The sequence below is a fragment of the Falco rusticolus genome, chromosome 9, assembly GCF_015220075.1.
Source record: "Falco rusticolus isolate bFalRus1 chromosome 9, bFalRus1.pri, whole genome shotgun sequence".
Taxonomy (NCBI): Eukaryota; Metazoa; Chordata; class Aves; order Falconiformes; family Falconidae; genus Falco; species Falco rusticolus.
Window position 1 is genome coordinate 1,967,293 of NC_051195.1, and position 18,912 is coordinate 1,986,204.

The 18,912-nt window shown below is 45.4% G+C and overlaps 1 protein-coding gene across 1 annotated transcript in view; it reads right to left on the reverse strand.

Moving 5' to 3' along the window:
- Nucleotides 1-2,295: 2,295 nt before the first annotated feature.
- The window catches only part of MGMT (O-6-methylguanine-DNA methyltransferase), a 168,686-nt gene continuing 152,069 nt past the window's right edge, over nucleotides 2,296-18,912 (reverse strand). The window contains exons 5-6 of the mRNA XM_037398955.1: nucleotides 10,450-10,589; nucleotides 2,296-3,570 (exon numbers count right to left, since the gene is read on the reverse strand). Of these exons, the coding sequence (XP_037254852.1) occupies nucleotides 3,439-3,570; nucleotides 10,450-10,589 (272 nt within the window). The 3' untranslated portion in view covers nucleotides 2,296-3,438. The remainder of the gene's footprint in view (nucleotides 3,571-10,449; nucleotides 10,590-18,912) is intronic.

The following is an 18,912-nucleotide window of genomic DNA, read 5'->3' on the forward strand; positions in this document are numbered from 1 at the left end:
CAGTGCCAGGCGGGCAGGCAGCCCCGCAGGGCCGGCAGGGCAGTGCCAGGCGGGCAGGCAGGCGTGCAGGGCCGGCAGGGCAGTGCCAGGCGGGCAGGCAGCCCCGCAGGGCCGGCAGGGCAGTGCCAGGCGGGCAGGGAGCTGTGCAGGGCCGGCAGGGCAGTGCCAGGCGGGCAGGCAGGCGTGCAGGGCCGGCAGGGCAGTGCCAGGCCGGCAGGCAGGGAGCCGTGCAGGGCCGGCAGGGCAGTGCCAGGCCGGCAGGCAGCCCCGCAGGGCCGGCAGGGCAGTGCCAGGCCGGCAGGCAGGGAGCCGTGCAGGGCCGGCAGGGCAGTGCCAGGCCGGCAGGCAGCCCCGCAGGGCCGGCAGGGCAGTGCCAGGCGGGCAGGCAGGCGTGCAGGGCAGGCAGGGCAGTGCCAGGCGGGCAGGGAGCTGTGCAGGGCCGGCAGGGCAGTGCCAGGCGGGCAGGCAGCCCCGCAGGGCCGGCAGGGCAGTGCCAGGCGGGCAGGGAGCTGTGCAGGGCAGGCAGGGCAGTGCCAGGCGGGCAGGCAGCCCCGCAGGGCCGGCAGGGCAGTGCCAGGCGGGCAGGGAGCTGTGCAGGGCCGGCAGGGCAGTGCCAGGCGGGCAGGGAGCCCCGCAGGGCCGGCAGGGCAGTGCCAGGCGGGCAGGGAGCTGTGCAGGGCCGGCAGGGCAGTGCCAGGCGGGCAGGCAGCCCCGCAGGGCCGGCAGGGCAGTGCCAGGCGGGCAGGGAGCCCCGCAGGGCAGGCAGGGCAGTGCCAGGCGGGCAGGCAGCCCCGCAGGGCCGGCAGGGCAGTGCCAGGCCAAAGGCACAGCGCTGCCTTCTGCTCCCGCTTTCCCCCGTTTCCCCACGCACCGAGCGGTGCCCCGCGCTGTGCCGGCCCCGAGCGGCCCGGGCCGCGACACCACCCCCCCGGCGCCCTGCTGCCGGCCTTGGCACCTGCGGCGGAGATACACGCGTGTGTGTGCGTGTGTGTGTGCGTGCCTGCCTGTGTGTGTGTCTCTGTGTGTGTGTGTGTGTGTGTGTCTGTGTGTGCGTGTGTGTCTGTCTGTGTGTGTGTCTGTGTGTCTGTGCCTGTGTCTGTGTCTGTGTGTGTGTGTGTCTGTGTGTGTGTCTGTGTGTGTGCCTGTGTCTCTGTGTCTGTGTGTGTGCCTGTGTCTCTGTGTCTCTGTGTCTGTGTGTGTGTGTCTGTGTGTGTGCCTGTGTCTCTGTGTCTGTGCGTGTGTGCGTGTGTATGTGTATGTGTGTGTGTCTGCGTGTGTGTCCGTGTCTGTGTGTCTGTCCGTGTCCGTGTCCGTGTCCGTGTCCGTGTCCGTGTCCGTGTCCGTGTCCGTGTCCGTGCGGCGGCTGCCGGCCACCCTGTCACGGGTTAATCACCTTTGTTAATCGCAGCCCAGGCCGGGGCCATGGCGCGCGGGCACAGCGCGGACACCCCCGGCCCGCCCGGCCCTTCCCTGCGCCGGGGCGCCCTCTGTTGGGCAGCGCGGGCAGCGCCGCCCGGGCCTGGCCCCGCCGGTCCCCTGTCCCGCCCTGGCCTGGCCCCTGCCCGGCCCCGGCCCTGACCCTGCCGGCCCCCTGCCTGGCCCTGTCCTTGGCCTGTCCCTGCCCAGCCCTGTCATTTGTCAGTCCCCTGCCTGTCCCTGTCCCTGCTCAGCCCTGCTTGTGGCCCTGCCCGTCCCTGCTCCTCCCTGTCCCCTGCCCAGCCCTGCCAGTCCCTATCCCTGTTCCCTGCCTGTCCCTACCCTTCTTCCCTGCCGGTCCCTGCCCCGTCCCCATCCCCCGCCTGTCCCTGCTCAGCCCTGCCCAGCCAGCCCCTGCCACCCTCCACCCCACAGAAACTGAGCCAGAACCTTATTTTGCTAAAAAGTTGGGGGATTGCTTCAGAAAGGTGTTACCCACCTTGAAGACCAGCGCTCGTAGTCACCATAGCTGCAAAAATAAAGATACATCCCTGAAAAAGCAAATACCTTTAAGAAAAACAGCAAGGGATGTAACTGTGAGAAAGGTTAAAGTTTACGTTTGCTACCGTGTTCTTTTGTTGGTAGCATGCATTATAAAAAAAAATAAAATACACCCAAACTGTACATATTATAAGGCTATATTTTTATCTCGGGGTTCTGGTGACACGTACAAACCACTTGAGCTTTGCTTTCGTGGTTTATATTGCCACCAGAAACCCTTGATAAAAATACAGCTTTATATTGTACAGTGGGGTATAGTTTATTTTCTCCATATATCATATACTGTGTTTTATTTATAAACATACACAAAGACACTCGTACATGCAAAGCAGTTTTTTTATTGAAGTAATTCTGAGATATCAATAATACTGTATTAACTAACGCATTGTAACACAATAATTTTTTGGCTAGCAATGGCCTTTCTAAAGAGACATCTATGAAAATATGATAAAACACATAAAAAAAAATCAGTATTTCCATGTTACAATTTACGATTCCCATACTGAAAATTTCAGCTTCTGGTGTCTCATACTTGCAGAGAACCCTGCTTAAACCACCTCAAAGTTTAGCTTCAAAATCTCTTGAATGCTTCAATCCTTCCTACAAAGGGGCTACTGGAAATAAAGCTTCACCTAACAGAGAAATGCAAAAATCCAGTGCAACAAATCAAACGACAAAACGAAATGTGCTGCTGCTGAAGACACAACTAATGATGAGCTTTTCAATATTTTGCCCAAGTTGCGCTAATCAGACTGCTTACTTAAAATACACTTCTCATACAATTTGTCAGCAGCTTCTCTTCCACCTGCTTTTTGCACAAAAGGCAACAATTTTTATTCCCATCTCTCACAATCCAAAAAGAAAAGCTGGAAAGAGGCAATTCAATAGCCGCTTGCTTTTGAATACATCTCAATGTGCTCCGTGAACTCCTGTTTAGGTAACGCACCGTTGCAGGCACCGAGGAGGTGCGGGCAGCCCTGGGCAGGAGGCTGGCAGGGCTGAGCGTGCCAGGCTGGGCGGGAGTGAGCATGGGCTCAGGCTTGGGCTCGCTGGCTGCCCCTCGGCGAGCGCCAGATGCTTCCTTAGGGAGAGGCTTGCACCTCACATTTGCCATGTCCCTCCTACTCCCTTATCCGTGCTTTAATGGACATTAAAAATAGAACAAAACAGGACTGGAGATGGGAACAAAATCCATGCACAACAGACCTGGACCACTGTAGTCATTCTGCTGTAAAATGTAAAAACAAGAAAGGGCAGCTGAGCTGCATCCCTCAGGACGCATCCCGCTTTTTTAATATAGTGGTGCCACCACACATTTCACTTTGGATGTTGCATTATATTTATATGTCACTCAAATATTTACCATTTTTCTGAATTCTGCTGGGTGCTCTGAGAGCTTGTTATAAGCCAAGTATCCGCGGTTGTATGTCTTGGCTGGTTAGCAGCCGTGGCTGAGCTGCATCAATATGCTAACTTCTCTTTCTGGAGCTTCTCGTGTGACAAAAGCCACTCTTTCATAAGGTTTCCCCCTCCATAGTTGCCGCTCTGCCCGCTGCTGCAAATCACCCTGTGGCACGGTATTATAATCGGGATCTGCAAAACACACAAAAATAAGGAAGGCAGCAAAGGGTGAAGGCAAAGAGGAGCGGCGGCTGGGGAGGATGCCCATAAATCCACCGCTAAACCAGGAGTTGTCTGCCACCAGGCTAGCAGGGATGGGGACTGAAGGAACCACGTGAAAGAGCACACTGGCGGAGTCCCGGCGTACCGGGGAGCAGGGGACAGCCACAGCACCAGGGCCATGCGCCTGGCTCAGCTGCGACCGTGCGGAAACAGTGCTGAGCATGGGCTCTGAAGGCCAGCCCGATTCTTAGCAAAAATAAGTATGGACAGAAATTTTCATACATAGAAACAACGTAAAGTCTTACAAGGGTAAAACTGATCTGTTAGATCCCTATCTAAAAAGTTCTCTGCAAGCAGCACATTGTCCTGTGCTGCGCCAGCCCTCTCCAGCAGCCAGCCCTCAGCGCCCAGGGTGGGCGACGAAGCCTCGCAGACCCAGAGCACACAGAAGGAGAGCAAAGAGGCACAGGACGACTATTAATCATCACCCAGGATAAGAACAGGACACATTTCTGGGAATAAAAGCAACACAGGCCACTGAGAAGAGCGCTTCCAAAGTGAGATTCCTGAACCCCTGCTAGCGCAGCAGATCTCCTCCTCTCGCCATAGCACCTCTATGTGCATTGCTGAAAAATTCTCTATACGAACAAGCTGCTATTTATTATTTAACAGCAAGTCAATCCAAAATGGGTTGTGAATTTTTAAAACCTACAACAGGAGAGATTTAATTCATACCTAACTCGTTTTCATCATGCCTTCTACTTGGTATCATTTATAGCCAAATGTCATGGATTCTGAAAAATCAATGCAAGAAGTTACATAATAGACTGATAATGTAGAGAAGTACATAAACGCGTTTTTTTTTTTAAATATTATTTTTTATTACAGGTGATTATCATAGTTGAAGTACACTCCATAAAAAATGCAATACATCATCTCTAATCACGCTGTTTGTGTTTTGGTAACTGCACAGTAATTCGATCGCAATACTATAGCTGTGAAAACAATTACTCACTAAAAAGTGCAGTTTTAACAAATTTGGATATTTTAAGTCAAAAAGTAGAATTTATTTATATATAGACACACAGACAAATTACACACTTTACACTGACTTATTTTAATCCCATTTAATAGTTATTTCAGTACAGTTCAAGCTGTGCTCATATTTGAGTCTGGGACACACAATACCCAAAGCAGCTGAACAGCTACTGGCCAGACCTTTATAAATTGGGGGTTTTTTTGGGTTCTTTTGGTTTTGTTAAATAATTTCAACGGCTGAAATTTAAAATCTCAATCTCAGCCCACAGGCTATCACATTAAATGGGAATACACATAGGTGCTTTTTGTTAATCAAGGTTTGAAAAAAATGCTTGTAATAGCTGCTTTATTTGGAGTTGGCAATACCACAAGTGAATTATGCATCCATGACAACTCCAGTGAGCACCAATAAAATCTTTACTCTATACCGTGCCATCCTGCGCTTGGTTTATGACTTCTTTAAAGAAGTTGTTTTTTGCAAGTGTTTTTCTGTTTTGGGATTTCTCCACCTTTACAATCCACGTGCACAAGTTACTGCAGGCGGATTTTCTTGAGTGACAAAGCTGTAACAAGCCATAATGACACACTGTAAAAAGTCTCCAAGGTTAATTTGCAATTCTTCAAAAACTTATACAGTAAATAAGCATATTTTGATGGTAAGGCTATAAATCTTGCTACAGACAGGGGCCAAAACCTCTTTCCGAGCCTGTTCCCTGCTGTGCTCAGATGGGCAAGGATGCTTGAAATTGGGGGTGGGTGGGGGGTGGGGGAGGAACGAGGGGTGGGTCCATGTACTGGGGAATTTTGTCAGGGGGTTAAGCTGATGACTTCTCCTGCCAAAAACTGTGCGAGGAGATGGAAGATGTGCCCAAGAAGAGGGGAAACAAAATAAAAAAGACTTTATTTGCAGGTGGTATGAGCTGGCATGCTGCGCGGGGTCTTGGTTGATCCCTGGGTCAGTGCAGGACCTATTCACAAACGCAGGGATGCGTCGCTGAGCTGCTTACCATCAAGGAAGAAGAAGAGGGTATGAAATAAATGCAGCTTTTTCCACCCCCAAATAAAGAATTTCATACTGAGTTTGTCCTAACAAAGGCAAGTGCCCGTACATCACCCTCCATAGTGTCAGACATAAAAGAAAATGCAGTACAAAGGCTGTATCAACGCTGTAATTTAAAAATATTGAATATTGCTTCAGTTTGGCTTAATTGTGGTGACAACGTTCTGACTACTAAAATAATTAAACCTGCTAAAATTTATTAGGGCCCTAAGGACATTTTAGAGGGAGTACTACCCTAGTCTGGAGCTTTAATGCCTCAGCTACATTTAATGTAATTTTTATCAATAACCAAGGAGCTCATAATATTATAGCTCCAATGAAATCTTCATGCTGTGAAATCTAATTCATCTAATACATGAATCTATCACTTTCACAGACCCTACCTCAAACGCTATAAAACTTCCAAACCCATAGATTTGTATCCGACAAAAATAACATGAAGGGGCCCTTGGATCAATAACGGAGTCCCTCTGATTCGGGCACCAGCTGAATATTTTCTCCAACTTTGCTTTTGTTCTTCTGGGTAGAGGCCCACAAGGGAAAGAGCTTGTTTTCACTCGCAGCCTCATCAATACCTAAATCCTGGTGAACAAGTGACACTGAGAAGCTGTAATCAATAGCTCCCTGTGCGTTTTTTCTTCTGGTCAAATGGTTCAGCACTACTGACAGCCCTGACACTCAGAACATGATGCTAAATCTTTATCAACAGCCATCTGGGTGACTGGCAGAACAAGACTCGGGTGGTCATTAACGCTCGTGGCAATCTGTGAATAAACTAACTCCTCAATAATGCGTTTGTTTAGAAAAAAGGTGGGGAAAAAAACTCCCTGTGCAAGGTATTGATCGTCTTTGAACTGCATTTAGCAAATTCTGTCTGAGGACGGAGCGGAGCGGTGCTTGCCGTGGCGCTCCGCTCGTTAAGAGTTTTCAATTTGAGGCGACGGAAACCTGACCGTCCCATTATAGCGCTGATGGGCTGGAGACCTTCAGAAACTGCCAAACTGTCAAAACCAGATCAGCCAGGTCATAACGGAAAGAGCTGAAATATCACGTTATAACACACCACGAGAATCACGCTTGGCAAAAAATAATCTTTCTGTTTGCTCATGTCCTATTGCTCTTTCTCCCCCTCTTCCTCAATAGAAACAAACACCGTAAGGTGACCCAGCATGGGTCCTGGGTTACTGCAGCCACTGAAGGAATTAATGCGCAAGTAGTTTTATGTGCCCGCAACATTTCAAATCCATACTTTGCAATCTTCTCATAAATGCATGATTACTCCTTCCCATCCTCAATGTTTAAAACAGTTTGGCTGAACAGTATCTCAAAGACAGACTGATATTAGTGCCGAGCTGTACACGCAGCCACGCTTTAGCCTGAACAATAACACAACTGGAGAGAATATAAAAAAACAACGTACGCAGCTACAACTACAGTTAACAGACCACTGAAGACGTCTTATTTAAGGCACAGAACAGTCAATTAGGATGGCCTTGGACTAATCAGCCCAACATTCGCCATCTCCCATGAGTCTCTGTGATTTCTTTTTGATCCTCCTATACTAGTCTAATGAGATTTTTAATTGAACTTTATGGGTTCCCTTTGAGGACCACAGACCTTGCAATCAATGTGAACCGCAGTAAACTATTTGAAGTTTCTCTTGCAAAAGGTGAGACATCCTCACCATGTCCTTGGCATAAATTGAAACAAAGATGTTGCACCTCTCAGCTGCTGCTGGCACCTATTCCACCTTCTCATAAAGTTGAAGGTCATCGTATGAATTATGTGAAGCAACCCAACTACAAAGGGAAACCTGTGGAATGCCCGTCACCAAAATTAAAGACCAGTCCCTGATTAGCAGAAGGGGAAAATGTTCTGGTATGTTGTGGAAAAAAGTGAGATTTGCAATTTTATCAACACGTTTGAGGAACAATGCAATGCCAGGCTTGGGTTTATTTCCAATACTCATTTTTAGTTACTATTACCCTCATTAAATCACGCTTATGACTTAATCATCAGGTTTATAATTTAGTCCTTTAATCATAGGAAGCATCTCAAGGTGCTAACATATTTTGTTATTTTGCATAGCTTCTGCAGCAATCATTGACAGAAGTATTCACTTTTCCTTCACATTTGCAATACAAGTAATCGCTAGTGTCGGCTTCTCTCCTGCGAGCAAAAATCACTAATCTGCTGCTTAACAAAACATCACATTTCTGCAACAATTTCGAAGCAATTGCTCCTCAAAACCAGTATTTATATCCTAAAGCTCACATCACAGGTGTAGCAGTTGTTAACACCACAGCTCTTTGCATTCTGTGCTGATATGTTAATGATGCTGCAGTCCAGATGACGTGTTCAGTTTAATGAACTGTTTAGTTAGATTCAAAGCTCAATATCTCATCTGATAAACAGACTGCGAGTGTGTTTATACATGTACCAGGTTCACGGGTATCCTGCAATTCTATGCAAGTAGCACACTACCACAGAAACTCACATAATGTCTAATGGGTTTAAGCTTCTAAGCTCAATAAAGGACTACATCCTGATATTTTAAGCGTATATCATATTTTCCTAGGAAACAGTTCATATAAGCTGTATAAAGCTATGTTTAGTCAATACGCTGTATTGTACTTGACAATACAAACTATTTTAATATGATGGAATGCTTTCCAATATAATATGGTGTACTTTAAGATAAGGCAATACAATGCAAACCTACAGGAAAGAGTTCTCAAAGAATAACAATATAGTGCTGTGCAAAAGGATATGTAATTGCTATCGCCTAGAAATGTACCCAGCTTTGCCCTCAGGCTGCAGTGGAGCAGCAGCATCCAAAGTAGCGGTAACAGCAGGTTGTGGTGTGAAAATTCCTGCTTTTTCCCCTGTGAGGAAGGATGAAAATAGTTCTGAAAATATACAGCAAAGCTACTGCAATTTTTTTTAAATAGGGTCCTACCTTATTATTGTTATTTCCCGTCCCATACTATGGCTGCAGTGTTTTCCATCCCCAGCAGAAAATTTTTAAGCATATTATAGACAAAAATGTATAGCTTTAGGGAAAAATAGATATATTAATATAATACCACCCCAATATTTCATAATAAAAAGCTGATAATAAAAGGAAGTAAAAACTGTAATGAGAGCCCTGCCCATTCCAAAGCACATTTTTATCACTACTCCTGTAGTCAATTTGTAATTTCGTGCACATTCCACAAGCAAGCACACACATAGTCCTTCTGCACTTAATGCGAGCATCTATTTACTATGTTTCTCCTATTTCCCATATATATCCTTACATGGTCTTTCAGACCTATGAGCTGTAATATGCAGGTTGACTATGCATCATGCGCAGGTTGATTTTATGAATGAGGTGAGATACAAAGATAATATGTGGCACAGCAAACCCCCCTCACCTTTATTACTTCTGTATGTAAAGCCACCAGCTCTTGTGAAAACAGATTTTCTAACCCACTCTGCGACTACACATTGCAGTCTCATATGTATGTTATGAAAGAAAATACCGAGAGGACTGAATGTAAAAGCAACACAGGAGGTCAGAGATTACAGCAGGTACAACGCTGGAGAAAAGGAGAGGAATTTGGGCATGGAAAGGCACATGTTGCTCAGGGCAAGCGGTAATGAGGGGAAATACGTTAAAGGATGGCCAAAAAAGCCCCAGCGATCTTAACAGAAATCAGTTTTTTATATTTTTCAAGGCAAGTAGCAAGGGAACGAATGTGTAAAGACAGAGAGCGTGGCGTTCTGTTTGCCCGCCTTTCCGTTCCTCTCCTTCGCGTGGGAAGCAGCCGGGCTGGCTGCAGCAGCCACCCCAAGCAGTGCAGACCCACCGCAGCGCCCGGGTACCGCGCTCCCCACTCTGCCGCCATGGCAGGTCTTGTCCTGCAGACCAAAGCCCGGACTCTGTGGGTTTAGAGAACTGAACTGCCTCCTCCACTCCCCGGGCAGTGCAGGGACACCCATCCATTCCAGAAACCCTCCAGTTTCTAACGGGATGCGAACCCAGCCACAATGGGATATATGACCCACCAAACTCACCTACTCCAATCAGCGTGAGGCGGGTGCATACATACATCTGGAAATCTAAACCTTGACAACTAAAAGGGAAGGATAACTACCGGGAAGACAACAGACCAACTATTATACCGTTTTTCCAAAACCCACAGGCGTAACTCAGAGCACTGCTGCCTCCAGTTGGTTCAAATTCAGGCAACTCACCTGTATCTAATGGGGAAATGACACTTCTGGTTTGCAGTACGCGGGGGAAAAAACTATATTGACAATTAGAAATTTGATTCAAAGATGTACCTGCATGATTTTAAATCCCTTCTTGTCCACAATTCCAGAAATGTATCCATGCCAGAGAGGGCAGACTGCTGTTAAGACAACCAAAGCTACTCACACCCTGTCAAAATGAGGTCTGTGTTGGGGACAAAAGCCTTCCCTCAGCTAAGTATTATACATATGGAAGTCTGAGGACAACAAAATGTGTAGAGGCTGATGAATTAAAAGGAGTGTTTCTCTTTCAAATCTAACACCATAAATGGTAGGGAATAAATCACAGTAAACTGGGTTGTGCATTATTGCTGATTAAAAACACTTACTGACCTTATTACTCATGGTAGATGAGCTTTCATAGCAGATAAATTTAATCTAATGACATATAGCCACAAAGCTCTCTAAATCCAGCATCTTCCATCAACTTTATTTAAAAGTTGATGTGAACTTACAGGATTGCTCCTCATTGCTCCTCCCACCGCTCTCGCTGCTCTGCTGTTGCCTGCGAGGTCTGCTAATTGCTTGTAGGAAATGGCCTCTCCAAACTTCACGTCTCTCAACAGGGTCCACAACACTTGTCTGGTGAATGAATCTGCAAAGAAGATGAAGCCAGCACTGTTCGTATGCATGGCTGAAAAAGCCAAGATAAAATATTCAAAAAACACAACACAAAGCAGAATCTCAATAGCAGCTTTCTAATTTAAATTTAAACAGCCCCGATGCACTGTCCTGTTATTGTATCCTATATTACTACATTTAAATACATGATTATTAGAAAGAGTGCTTCAAGTAACCGATCACTATAAAAAAGGATTTAAGGCTTTGATTTTCCTATATTTTTAATTTGCTTCAAGTACAATTATCCTGTTAACTCATACAATGTGGTTTTTCCATTAAATTGGCAGAGTATAAATTAGCATAGAGTCAAATTAAAAAGGGAAGAAATAACCGGCTCTACCTATTTTACAAAGCCCTCGCATCTCCAGCTAATTTCCAACTTCAGCTGGGACACGCGGTAGAAGAAGCCCTAGAGCCAGCGGACTCGGTATTATCCTGGCTGACTGCATTTTATAGTCGAGACCCCCAAGCTACTGCTCAGCATTGCAGACATTACGAAATGTAAGGACTAGCTGTGACCTTGAATGTACGGCACATCCTTAATGATACAGAGCTCCGGAAAAAAAAAAAAAAAAGTATCTTCCATTATTTTAATTTTAATTCACCAGCAAATTGCTTCTAAGTGTTCCAATTGCTGAAATAATGAATAAGCAAATGCATTAGGACCAGCTTTCTTCTGCATCTCCGGGTTTTACCTTCCCAACCCAGGATTATTTTACAAAAGGAAAATTGATAGTTGTGTTTGGATTTTAGTTGGGTTGAACACCTATTGCTCTTCCAAGGCACTTGTAAAAGCTTTGAAGATCTAACTAGTGAATAACTTACTGAGAGGAGTGAGCAGGCGAATAAAAAAAAGAAAGAAAAAAGCAGGGGGAAGAGACCCCTTCCCCCAGCTGAGAGCTTCAGTATCCTGCTTTGGCAAAGAAACAAACTGATTAAAACCATTTTCTTTCTTCAGTTGTCAAAAAAGACATTGATTATGTTACATAGGAACATAGTGAAATGTGATTTTGTTCTTAAAGGAAACCCATACACCATTATGTGTGTGTTAAATAATAAAAATCACTTCTTAACTGAAGGGAATGATAATCACTTCATTGAAAAAATCTGTTTAGTCTTTATTATAACATTAAGCAAATTAAACATCAGCATAATCCAGGTGATATGAGAAAAGGGTCATCAAAGAAATTAACTTTGTTGTTCATTAATTTACATGGATTAGTAGAGGGCAAAGAGATAGCAAATCTGCTCTAGTTTTTTATGATATAATTTCAAACTGTACACCATTTGTGGCAGTAGGGTGACTTTGGGGTTAATCAGACTGATTTGTCCTTTTAATTGCTTTCTATTCAAAGAAAATTCATTAGATAATGTTCTCTTCAAAATTCATGAATCAATTTAACTGAAGAAACCACATTAACAGCTTTGGGTTCATTAGCACAAGCAGTTGTGTTACTAGCTGATTGCTAGGAGGGTTTCCTTAGGCAAACAGATTTTGTTTACTGTGATTTCTTCAGAAAGGTTTATTTCAAATCAAACTGTTACTTATTATTTTTTAACATTCTTTTCAAGCCGGCAAGATTAGTGTTAACCTCGCCTGCTCAGAGGTCTTGGGGAATTACTGCCTGATGTCATCTTTTAAATCAATGAAACGCAGTGACTGTATGTCGCCAGGGCCCGAGTCCAAAAATATCCCTTTTTTTGGCAGGGCAGGCAGCAGGCTGGGACGTGACGGACCTGTAACTTTCTGAAACCTGTAGGAATAAGGGGAGAAGCAGGTGCAGAGTGTGCTGGAGCACTGAGCGGCTGCGGGAGGAAGGGGCAGCTCCGGAGCCCACCGCAGTGACAGCTCCACTGTGCCAGGCGATGCCCGAATTATTGAGTACCTTTTAGCACGCTAAAAGAGGGACAGAGATTATCCTCTTCTGACAAGCCGGGGCAGAGATTATCCTCTTTCCAGAGCCACTGTACATTTTTCATGGGAGAATATATACTGCCTCCGCACCCACATAAAACACTCAAAGTTATAGTTCAAAAGAATGAAAAATTTAGCAATCATGCACATCATTTTATAAATGTATCTGAAAACTCAATTTCATCCTGTAGGGAGCAAATGCATTAATTAGTTTAAGCAGCTCTAAGAGACAGTGCCAAATACTGTTATTAAACTGTCTGCAAGTGTGAGTGCCTCTAAGCATAACCTGCCCAAATTAGATGGCTGAACTTTCACCAATTTTCAGCGTGTGCCAACATTTTATGCTGTTAAATATCATTATAAAGTGCTGTAAAATACGCACATAAAAATTAACGCACACAAATTCTCTCGCTACGTGAAAACACTTCATACCTCTGCGAGCCGAGGATGCCTGCGCCATCTCAGCGAGGCAGATGCCGGCAGAGCAATGGCTGGACCGAACCACATCACACAAATATATCCGAGGTTCTCTCCTTTCTCTGCACCCACCTACAGCGCGCCCTGCACTGCTGTCAGCAAAAGTACTCCCTCCAGGCGAGCAGGTTCTGGACTGCCCTCTCGCCAACAAACAAGCATTACGGCCAACACAAAGCAACTCATGTTGCTGAATGCTCCTGCTCATCAAAGCCATCGCTAATTGGTCAGATTTTACGTGAAAACGCACAATTCACCAATTCCCACTGTTAGCTGGAGCTGCACTGGGAAGGTGGGCGTGAAGGTGGACTGAAGGATGGGGAAGGGAGAGATCTGCAACTGAGTTGGGTTTTCAATTCTCCACAGCCCTAAGGACCCACTCCCACCTCCAGCTACTATGTCCGTGGCACCCAGGGACTACAAAGGCAGTTGAGAGGTTTCACAGAATCACAAGATGGTTTGGGTTGAAAGGGGCCTTTAAAGGTCATCTTGTCCCAACCCCCTTCCATGGGCAAGGACATCTTCAATGCAATCAGGTTGCTCAGAGCCCTGTCCGAACCGACCTTGAACGTTTCCAGGGATCAGGCATCTACAACCTCTCTGAGTAACCTGTGTCAGTGTTTCACCACCCTCATCATAAAAAAATTTCTCTTTATATCTAGTCTGAATCTACCCTCTTTTAATTTAAATCCATCACCCCTTGTTGTATTGCAACAGGCCCTACTAAAAAGTCTGTCCCCAGCTTTTGTACCAGCCCCCTTTAAATATTGCAAGACTGCAAGGAGGTCTCCCTGCAGCCACTTCTCCAGGCTGAACAGCCCCTCCTGAATGATAGGCGATGGGTGAATGACTTCTGGGATGTCTTCCTCCTACGGGCATCACCCTTGCCTTACTCGCTGGTCACAAACCTCCTAACTGTGCGTTACTACCGGCCTCACCAACTGACGGTAAATCGGCAAAGCAATGCACCACCACGCCGGGAGTGGATGTGCCAGGACTGATTGGAAATTACTATTCACAGATAAGTTGCAAGCCCCTAAAAAGAGGGACTGACCCTGAACCTGCTGTTAATGCCTAAACGCTCTAGGGGTCACTCATGACAACCCGCTAGACTTTAATTCTCCATATGAACGTTACATCCGTGGGGATAACGAGTGAAAATCGAGTGACAATCAAGTTTACTTTAACACCAGCCGTATCGTAAGTTTTAACAGTGTAACTGAAGGTGGCAATTAGTGAAGTCATACGCGCTGCCAGAGCATTTATGGTGTTAGTAAGGGGCTCAGCGCCCAGGGCTGGCAGGATGGATGCTACGGGCAGCACAGAGTGGGAAGAGCAGAGCTACCAGCGTCAGCCCCCTCCTGCCCCTCTCTGCCCCTCCTTGCATGGTTCATGGGGCCAGAGAGGTTCAGAAGATATACAGTCTGATTTTACATCCTTTTTAATCCCTTTGATTAAGATGGAAAAAAGACAGACCAATTTTTTCCTTCTCCTCAACATAGATTGCTGGGAATGTTAGTTTTTCTGTTTGCTGGGGGGGTGGGGTATTTTTGATTTTGTTTTTTGGGTTTTTTTACCAAGGCTTTTTGAAAATGGAAAGAAAGAGTTAGAAATACTCACCCCTTCTTGCCAGCTTTTTCGCAGGCTGTCTGGGGTGCTACGTAGAATTTTTTTTTTTTTTTTTTTTTTTAATGCTTAGTGGTTTTCCCTTTACTCCTACTGACAAAAATACAACCAAGTATAACACTTGAAAAATATTTCAAAATTTCTCTACAAAACAGCTGGTCCCACAGCAGCACGAGCTTCCACCTAATCCAGAAAACTTAGTTTGGCTCCTGGACCTTGGAAGAACAGATTCAGATTCAAACTGAAGAACTTCTACTGACAAAAGGCAACCGTGTAAATAGTTAATGCAAGCAAGAGGGCTGATTTTCAGCAATTTTGAACCTCCTTCACTAGTAAGCAAGCTGTTAAAGCCATATTAAGCATGTCACCTAAAAAGCAATCTGAATACTAACAACCACTGCTGCCCTATCCTAGCCTGGACTTGCAAGGGGTATGTGAAAGGCAGATGCTTGTCTAGTTTTGTAACTTTTATTATATTTTGCTCTTGTTGTGATCAAGAAATAAATTTTCTTCCCTTTTACAGTGGCTGCTAGCCCCTGACCACTGGTACTCTACAGTGAAAAATGCAGTTATTAGTTGCTGTTAAAGGATTACTGTGAATATAGATTAGACAGTATGGTGATACTGTATGCCATAAAATAGCCCAAGCATCGCACCACTACAGAAACAACGGATTCCTTAAAATCAGGGTGCAACCATCTTGCCAAAGTCACTGAGAAAAGACTATGAACTTCTATTGCTGCTGTCTGCATGTGTGATTTTGATATATTAGAGAAGACAGAATGTGCCTAACTGAAAACAGTCAAGTTAAACTTTACCTTTATGATTGATTAAATAGCCCAACCAAAGCAAAGACCTTGGTCATTCTGAATGACTAAGCTTTATGAATAAAGATCCAAAAATAATCTAATTTTAGAGTACCTATTACTGACTTTATATAATCCACTCATCCAACTTTAGAGTAAAAAGAAAGTTCACTTATAAAAATGAAAGAAGCAAAAGTTCCAACAAAATCATATTTCATTTTAACAGGTAAATAATGGAGGGATTAGACAAGTATTTACCGGATTCCACCTCTAGTTCATTCAAGACCTGCAAGGGCATCTCTGTGCCCATTATTTTAGATATACAGTTGGACAAAAATTCCCCAGTTAAAACCACAGCAATTCCATGTAGAAGACAGAGATCTAAAGGAAACCTCCTGCCTCAAAAGCATCAGCCTAAACCTCTTTTTTTAAACATTTTTGTAAAAAACTTCCTTGCAGAATAAAAATCACTCGCTCATCAGCTACTCTGCAGCATACAACACCCCATGCACCTATTTAATCTCCCAACCTTCATCGGCTGAGCTCATACTCATGGTGTGCACAGATTTCCTACGCTATCCTTGCCCAGCCTCGACTCCAGCTAAAGGACTCTTCCCACCCCTCCAAAACAACTGCCACATTGCTCCTTCCCCACCGTCACTCTATCATCGCATCGTTCAGGCAACTCATCCAATAGTTTCCCACACTCTGCCCTATTTCTGATGGCATTTAAATAGCTAAATTAGTATTTATACCTGAAACCCTAACACTTTCATATTATTCAGATCTGACCCCATGGGACTGCTGGCCAAGAGGACATGGACCTCTCTGTCTACTCCCTGCGGCGTAAGAGGCGGGTGCTCAGTGCCACCCTCTGCAGGGCAGAGCCACCGGACTGTCACGGACAGCACACCTCGACTGCAGATGTATCACATTTTGAAATGTTTTTCTTTATTTACTTTATACTATTTCTCACTAGCATACCCCTATGCCCCATGGATCACAGCAGTAAAGTTGTGTTGCTAGTGCATATTTCTGCGGCACAACTAAAAGAGTGATATTCCTTGAAAACATGTTGCATTTTCCCCCAATAGAGAAAACACTCTACATTTGTTCTACATTTATCTGGAGATAAGTTAGGGTCAACTGCAATGCATTCTGACTACAGAACTAGGAACCTTTCAAGGAGATGCCACTAAGCATTCAAAAATTCAAAAACCCCAAACCAACCCAGCATGTAGCACTGGCAACGGCTGAACTCAACTGCCCCCTCCGATGTTGCGTCTTTGGTGAACCTAAGTTCTTGCAGCAGCGCCTGCAGTGCCTAAGTCTGCCCCAGCACAAGCCCTGTACAATCTCCTCTATTTTCTGAATACTGCTCTGCAGATACCGTTGCAAGAGTAAATACTTAATGAAATTCCAAACATCAGTTCATAAATATTAGGCAGTCCATATTAAAGCCATGAGAGTACACTAGAGCATTGGATAATGTGGCTCAGGTGTTATCTCGTACTCTCCTCCCACGGGTCATGATGTTCCCCTTTCCGTGCGGTACAGGAACGTGGGCTAGGGGACTGCTTTTATAACATTTTTATGTATTGCCTATGCATGTATGTGTTCGCAATATGTAATATAATAAAACATAAACGCAGCTATAATTGATAAATGTACCATATATCTGTATCACTTAAATGAAAAATGTACCAATATGCTTTCCTTTTAATACATATAATGTTCAGGTTGACTCTCATTAAGAGGCCAAGCTATGTTAAAACCCAATTAATGGGAGCCGTTTCTGATCTGTAGTTTAACACAGTTTTACACGCAGTTCCCTTCAGACCGCTGAAGGGGTTGTGGGGCCAAACTCTATCCTTGGAAAGAAGTAACTCTCCCTGGACCTCATCCAGCAGTATTTCTGCAGGTTAAACTCCCTGGAAGTCAGTGGGTGTTTTACTTGAGCGGTAACTGATATTCTGACCCATTTTTTTTTGCGCAGTAGCCTTAGCAGCAGTTTGCTATGCACTTGCAAGAGCGGATTATAATTTTAGACTGATGGCAATGAGGAGTCTGATGCTCAGCACCAGCCCTTTACACCCCCTGTCTGTGGCACGTTGCAAACCTCCCCAGATTCCTACTTCCAAATTCAAACTCAAGCAAAGTTTTATGAAAACTAACGATTCCTTAAGCATTAGCAACTTCCTCTAAGCTAAATATTCTTACCCGACTTTGAATGCCACGGCATCCCTGAACAGGCTGGGGCTGGGTTTTGGAGTCCGTGGACCGGTAAGATGAAGGAAATTGCAAAGCACTTGACAACTCCCTCTTGGGCTACAGCACAGACCATGTCATTGCACAGCATCCCCTGCCAGGTGATTTGTGCAGCTGTTTGCAGCAGCAGTACAGTTAAATGAAGAAGCCACCTGATTATCCTCTGAGCTGTAGGTAATACACCAAGCTGCAATTGCTACAGGAGAGGAGAACAAATGCTTTGGATGAAGAGACAGGGAAAATATCAGTCTCTTCCCAGCCAACAAAACGTGGCAGCCAAGTCTTACATTGCAGAAGGGATGGAGGTAAGCATAAAAGCAATTTATTTTTCTCTGACACCAGTTCTATGCTGATTCCTGAGAATCCATCCCATCTTCCTGCACTAAGATTTCCCTACCACACCTGTACTCAGAGCCCTGGCGCAGCATTATCTCCTTGCATTTCCTTTGCTCCCTGCCACTACCCCAACCGCAGCTGGGCCCAGGGATGCTAAAACAGACTATAAACAGGAGTGTCTTTGACCCCTCATGACCTGCTTGATGGGCAGCAGAGGGGAAGGGCAGGGTCCACCCCTCTCCTGAGATGCAGCAGGTACCTCTGCACGTCTCAGCCTCCTGTAAGTCCCCGTGGATGGAAAATCCCAAGCTCCCTCCTGAACTTTTTCCTGTTCTGATCAGCCAAACTGTGTCACCGTGAACGACTGAAACAGGAAGTTCAGAGGAACAAGAACCCTCACTGCAAGCGTAGATGATGCACGGCCTCCTAACCACAGCGGCTGGACGTGCTCCATCCCCTGCTGCTGGGGATGGCAGCTTCATCCCTGCCAAAATTTAAGATATAAACCTGTGTCCATTAGGAAGCCAAAAAACCAAGGGCAACGTTGGATGAAAAAGACTGCAAAAATGTTGAATAGTTTCCCCAAGAGGTTGTCATCATCCAAACCGGTTCAGCACACACAGGGAGGCACGACACCCCAGCACCATCGCTTTCTCCATCTAAATCTCTCCCACACCAGAGTTGTTCAATCCCATCACTGCTGCTGGAGACCCAACACCTCCAAATTTTTCATGTGCACAGATATTCCAATCAAGCTACAAAAAGGCCTCCAGCTTCTGTCTTCCCCATTTCAGCCATTGAGCAGATTTAAGTAAGCGGGTACCGTGAAGAGTTAAGGCTGTATCTGCTCACTTAAGGCATCCAGAAAGCCT